The sequence below is a fragment of the Cucumis sativus genome, chromosome 5 (assembly GCF_000004075.3).
Source record: "Cucumis sativus cultivar 9930 chromosome 5, Cucumber_9930_V3, whole genome shotgun sequence".
In the NCBI taxonomy this organism is placed as follows: domain Eukaryota; kingdom Viridiplantae; phylum Streptophyta; class Magnoliopsida; order Cucurbitales; family Cucurbitaceae; genus Cucumis; species Cucumis sativus.
In genome coordinates, this window is record NC_026659.2 from 12,669,967 (window position 1) to 12,676,282 (window position 6,316).

At 30.8% G+C, this 6,316-nt stretch overlaps 1 protein-coding gene across 1 annotated transcript; it reads right to left on the bottom strand.

Moving 5' to 3' along the window:
* Nucleotides 1-568: 568 nt before the first annotated feature.
* LOC101211009 (probable xyloglucan endotransglucosylase/hydrolase protein 28) lies at nucleotides 569-4,471 on the bottom strand. The gene is made up of 4 exons (XM_004142246.3): nucleotides 4,175-4,471; nucleotides 3,967-4,067; nucleotides 2,346-2,554; nucleotides 569-1,340 (listed from the first exon to the last, which is right to left on the bottom strand). Exons 1-4 carry the CDS (start codon nucleotides 4,359-4,361, stop codon nucleotides 842-844), a joined length of 996 nt encoding a protein of 331 aa, XP_004142294.1. The 5' UTR covers nucleotides 4,362-4,471; the 3' UTR covers nucleotides 569-841.
* Between the last annotated feature and the right edge of the window lie 1,845 nt (nucleotides 4,472-6,316).

The window sequence follows — 6,316 nt, forward strand, 5'->3', positions numbered from 1 at the left end:
AATCAAATCTAAACGATTGTATACGAAAAAATAGTCAAATCTAAACGATTATTTACAAAATATATTATCTGCACTAGGTGTCAATTGATCACGAGCCATTTTTAGTATTTCTCTTTGTGAACGTGTGGACTTTTTTCGTTTTCAAAATTATTATATACAATCTAACTATTTTACGATTTTGTTATGTATTTTAAAAGATCCCTATTATAAATGTAATATTTAGTAAATAAAAATAAAGTTATGTAGTCCCCGTTCATATGTTACAAAATTTCATAACCTTCCATTGAAGTCCATCTTTAGCATACACTCTTTTCCATTCAATTCCATCATTAGCATACACCCTTCCATTGAATTCCATCTTCAGCATACACACTTATCCATTCAACTCCATCTTTAGCATACACTCTTCTTATAAATAGTGTTGTATGGTATCTTTGTAATAACACTACAATTTATTTCTCTAATTTGCTTCTTTCACTCTACTTAGAGTGGAATCTTAGTGCCATCTAGTCTTATGCACTATACCAAAATTTTATTTTAAATGTAATATAATAGCCTCATCACAACATTTCTTTCTTACATGAAAAGAACATAAATCTTAATCATCATCAATTTCACAAAACTGTAAAGCCAACAACCAACAACAACAATTGATAATCCCAATGGTGTTAACTATACATAAAACCAACCAACATGAAAGACATCTAATTCCTAAATAAAATTTATACTCATTCAACTGTCTATCTATCTTTTATACACAAAAAAGAACAGACCCATCCAAAATCAAACTGCCTAGAATTATTACCCAAAAAACAAAATAATGAAACACTGCCCAGCCCTATCAAACGGAAGTAAACTCTGCCTGGCTAGAGTGACGATGTTTCGCATGGTGTCGCCGCCCTCTTCCAAACGTTACAGGGTCGAACCTTTGGAGTCGTTTGGCTTCTTGAGGATCAAGAACACATTCTGCAGGGGGGATCTTGTATCTAAGATGATCATAGCAGTATGAGTATGTCATGTGCTTCCTCCTAAAACTCTCCATTTTTGTTCTTTTAGCCGTTGTGATGTTATTGGGGATGGAAGCTTCGGAGATCTGTGTAAGGTCACACTTGGGGAAGACTTGTTCAATCGGATCAACTGTGCAACCGTGCAATACGAATTCAGAGAACTCAGCAATATAGGGAGCATATTTGTAGTTTACTTTGTATTTGCCTCCATTGGTAGCCCAGCTTGATCCATCCCAAATTGTTGCATACAAAGTCATTGGTTTGGATGGAAACTCACCACCCATTGAAGCTGTTCTTTTAACCTCTCTTATAGGAACTTCATCCACATAAAATCTACACATAAAAGAAAAGTGGAAGGACTCATTTATATAAAAGTTCTTAAGCAATTCAACCTCATAATCTACGGACATACTAATAAAGACCAGTATGTTTTGATTCAAGGTATTGATAATGAATTAATGGGTCACAAAATGTGGAAGGTTTAAGTCCTATTATAATCCTTTTAACTTTCATGCTTATTCTGATTTTTTATTTCTTTTTTTGAGTTTTCAAACATTATATAATTAATAAGATTAATCATTTTAGAAAGAAAAAAAAAAGAAACTTAATGTGGATATTTGTGGCTCCTTTAATAGATGAGTATGCTTACGCGTAAACAGATGTTTGAAGTCACATGTAAAGGGTCTCAGTGGTAACCAATTGGTTTTTGGTTTTTAGGGTCAGAAAATTAAGCCTACAAAGATCCCAGCGCGACAATCCAAAGCCACCTCCAAGTTTATTTACTTTGTTATCTACTTTCTATATGAAAATTCAAAAACCTCGTCAGGTTTTGAAAACTAAAAAAAATGGTTTATAAAGAGCTTCTTTTTTTTTTTTAATTTTTGGCTAAGATCATTCAATTCTTCTACTTGAAAAGATGAAAAAACATGGTAAGAATTTGAGAGAACAATTACAATATTCAAAAACCAAAACCAAAATGGTTACCAAACCGGCCAAGTAATCTACCTCTACCCATCCAGTTTCAAAACAAGTTCAAATTTAGGCTGACAGAAAATGAATAATTTTAAATAATGTATTCTTTTTTACAAAGTAATTGTAGGACTAAAAGAGAACGTTTGAAGAATGAGCAGTAAAACAGAAATTTGAAAGCTTAAAACAAAATAACTAAAAGCTTAGAAACATGGGAAACTCCAAATTTCATATAACTTTCTGAAAGAACTTTCCAAATAAACTATTCACACCCTCCTCTCCATGGCATCTGCAAAACATCATAACACAACAAAACATGGGATATTCCGAACTTAAGAACAAATGTAAAAAGAAAAAGAAACAGCTTACATAATGCGAGAATCAGTCCAAAGAATGCTGTACTGATGGAAATCTTCAGCTGGATCAAACCAGAGACCATATCTTTCTTCTCTGCCAACATTCGTGCTCCCATTGCCGTAAATATTAGTCTGAACCCTCCATTCTTTACCTCTGATGTTCCCTAAAAACTCAAAATCAATCTCGTCGTGGTTGTTCTCGAACATATCGCCATTCGACATCTACCATCACAATTACGACATTGAGTTACTAATCTATGAGTTAAAAGGGATAATATTCTTGCTATTTTTTCTTTAGAAAAAATCTGAATAAATGACCCAAAAAACTGAACCAAACCAACTAAAACTACAGGTCGAGTCCATACACAATTAAACTATAGTGCAAATTTCTAACCCCAACAACTAAAGGTATTTTTGGGTTGTGTCCTAGCCAAGAACATAGTAAACCCAAAATCATCTGGTTTGAAAATGGTTTATAAATGTTTTTAAGAGAAATTGTAAGGTATGTTTGGATTGACTTTCCAAGTGTTCATAAATGCAAAAATTCGTTAATAAATACTTAGAAAGGCAATCAACTTTACAAGAATGTACTCATAAAGTGGTTTTTAACTTTAAGCAATGTCTTAACCAGTTAAAGAAAGGCTTGGCCGCCCACTTAGCAATTTATTTTATGACCGTGTTTTTTATGGAAGTGTAGAGCAAAGCACAACAGTGACAGGTCAATAGACGCTTCCATACCATATTGCTTCTAATGTAAGAAAAACAATTTGAACTAAAAATTTTGCAAAATGACTTTTAACTTGATGTCTCAAAATATGTTTTTCAAACCCTTCGCTAGCTTTAACAAACCTTTCTTTATTCTTGGTATTTATATTTCATACTTGCATCCTGCACTCTATTCTTCCTTTAGCTCTCGCTCCCTAATTTTTCCTCGTGCTCTTGCTCCTTGAGCTACCTCTTGCACTTGCTCTCTATGTTCCCCTCTTAGCTCTTTCTCTGCTCCATTTATTCTCTCTCCCGCTGTCACTCCCACTTTTCCATTAAGCTCTCACTCACTCCCTATTATCTCCCTTGCGCTCTCACCCTCTGACGGAAACTTCCAATCAAGTCCCCATTGCGTTAGAAGTGGGAGCAAGAGAGAAAATAGGAGCAAGAGTTCCATAACAATAATGGAAAAATAATAATAATAACTATGAAAAAAGGTTTGTTGATGCTAACAAAAGGTTAAAAACTTTACAAATCTCATTCAGACTTTTAGGTCCCATAAAAAATTGTTTTTTTGAAAAAGAAAAGCCCTGCTTAAAACTAAGTTTTAAAAGCACTCCCACGTAAACACGCCGTATTAAAAAGGCACAGCTGTGTTTAGAGATTCCTTTAACCTTTTAACACAATCCTAAACCTTAAAACCCCTACTACTACTACCACACACACACACACACAAAAGCAGAGTAAAAGAATCCAGAACAAAATCAAATGAAAAGAGAGTAACTAAAAATTTAAAATCGTCATCCGATTATCAGAAACTCATGGACTAAAAAAAAAACAAAGAAAAGAAGGAGTATTAGTAAGAGATTAAAGAGACAAGAGTTCAAAGCATTTCCCAAAAAACCAACGAATACCACAATCCTACTCACATAAAAAGCAACCACAACACCAGCAGTATAATCAGCAGGCAATTTAATGGAAGCACTAAAGAATCCATGAAGATAGAGATCCTGAGAGAGAAATCCAGCCCCTGAAAACAAAAACCAAAATAGAAAGAAAAAAAAAATAAGAAAAAGAGAAAAACAAAAGGGTTAAGATAAATATGTAATGGAAGAAAAAAGGATTGGAAGAGAGGACCTGTTCGTTCATCTAAATGAAGATGAACAGATTTTCCATGGTTGAGAAGGAGGAGATTGGCATCGCCGAACAAGTGATTATAGGCTTCATGGAAGGAAAGGATTGGGAGATTTGAAGGAGAAGGAGAAGGAGAAGAAAAGGGAAGGAGGAGGAGAAAAGAGAGGAAGGTGAAAGAAGAGAAACCCATTCGGCGATTGTGCGAAAGAGAAGAGGAAAAAAATGGTGGAGAAAAGGAAGAAGAAAGAAGCGGCTTTATGAATGAGTAAGTGGAAGGAGGAGAGCACCGTTGGAAGGACACATTTTTTTGGCTCCTTTAAGAGATTCTTTTTCTTTTCTTTTCCTTTTAGTTTAACTTTTTTTTTTAATTCTTCCATCTGTACTTTTTATTGTTTTTAGAATATTACGTGGGGATTTGAATTAACATGTGTTTTGGAAAGTTCAAACTTGTATTAAACATCCACCCATTTTTCTATTGGTTGCCTTCCTTTTTACTCTCATTTTTTAATTCACATTTCCTTATATTTATAAATAAATTTATAGTATCAAATAATGTTTAATTGAAATCATATTTTGTTCCTTCCATATCTCATCTTTACTATTTTAATTGTATTAAAAAAAATATAGCTTCAAATAGTAAACAATATTTACAAATAAATGATACTTAGGTTGTACACATTTTCATGTATCAAAACATTAAAAGAATTCATAACTGTTAGATACTAAAAAAATAAAAATTAATAGTGTAGATTAGTACACACATCTACCATGAATGATACTTAGTTGTCTAAATTATTGCACCTATATTGCAACTCAACTAGTGAAGGAGGGGACAATATATTTTCAATCAAAATAAGAAAGATTTTAAATTTTATATCTTGTAATTTTTCTCATATATTTGCTGGTGTACAATATCCGTAGCTACTCACATTGTTCTTCTAATTATAGTAGAAGAATCAAGAGAGTAGTAACTTTTTTAGATCATGGTACTATGGTGACATTAATTTATTTTCCTTAAGAAAAACTATATGTTTGATCTAAAGAAAACCAAGTTAATTATTAGTCTAAATAAATAATAATGATGAGAAGATGAGGGAAAAAGGAAAAGAAAAAAGAAGAAGAAAAAAACAATGATTCCTAAAATTAGATGATTGATATTTAATAGTGAGAGTAATTTGTAGAGTGAAAATGGAAAAGATTGTAATGTTGGGTTATAGTTTTGGGAGGTGTGAGTCTATGTAATAGGTGACTTTTTGAGGTGTGAGACAGAAGGCCATCACACTTGTTCAACTATAAAACAAAATATCATTACAATACCTTCTATCTGTTTTTCATATTTATTTCTCTTGGAATTTTGTATGCAACCTTTATCTTAATATAATTTTAATGCATATTGTTTCCTTTTCTAAAAAAATTACTCATATTTTCATTTTAGTTCTACCAATTTAATATTTCATGTTTACTTATTTTTCTATTTCGATTGCTCACATCAACTTGTTATATTCACTATAATGAACATATACTTATAAATAAAAATAACACAAATCATATAATTAAGTAATCAAATTATTTGTAAAGTAATCATTCTACAATCCTTCTAGATTTTAGAAAATATTTATAATTTATCGCAAATTTTATCATTTAAATTTAAATATTTTAATTTATTTTACTATTTTTAAAAATATTCTCATAAAAAATTGTTTAATTAAAATTTATTTAATTAATAAAAGTAATAAGTGCATTTAATTTTTGAATCATCTAAATTTAAAGTAAAATTAATAAAAATGTGAAAGCCTATAAAGCCTTTGTATAATATGTTATAAAATGTCACTTTCAATCTTTTGTTTTATTTTGATCTTTATATATATTTTTATTTTAATTTATTTGATTTGTTGTGTTCATATATATAGTTTCAATAAATATAAAATTAGTTAGAGATTTTCTTAATTGATAAGAGATACTCATAATGTGTAATTGTAGTGAGAAAAATCAACCAAATGTGATAGGAAACAAATTTAAGATGGATTTGAAAGTAGAAAATTAAAATTATTAATTAAATAAAAAAAAATAGAACAAAAAATGAAATATAGAATTGAGGGTAAGGGTTAGAAAAAGCAAACTTTTCCAAAATTTATTAATTAGTCA

Coding starts and splice junctions, on each gene's coding strand:
- LOC101211009 (XM_004142246.3), bottom strand. CDS start 4,361: ATGGGTTTCTCTTCTTTCACCTTCCTCTCTTTTCTCCTCCTCCTTCCC. Junction 4,068..4,174: donor TCATTTAGATGAACGAACAG/GTCCTCTCTTCC, acceptor TTTTGTTTTCAG/GGGCTGGATTTCTCTCTCAG. Junction 2,555..3,966: donor GTGTTGTGGTTGCTTTTTAT/GTGAGTAGGATT, acceptor TTGTGATGGTAG/ATGTCGAATGGCGATATGTT.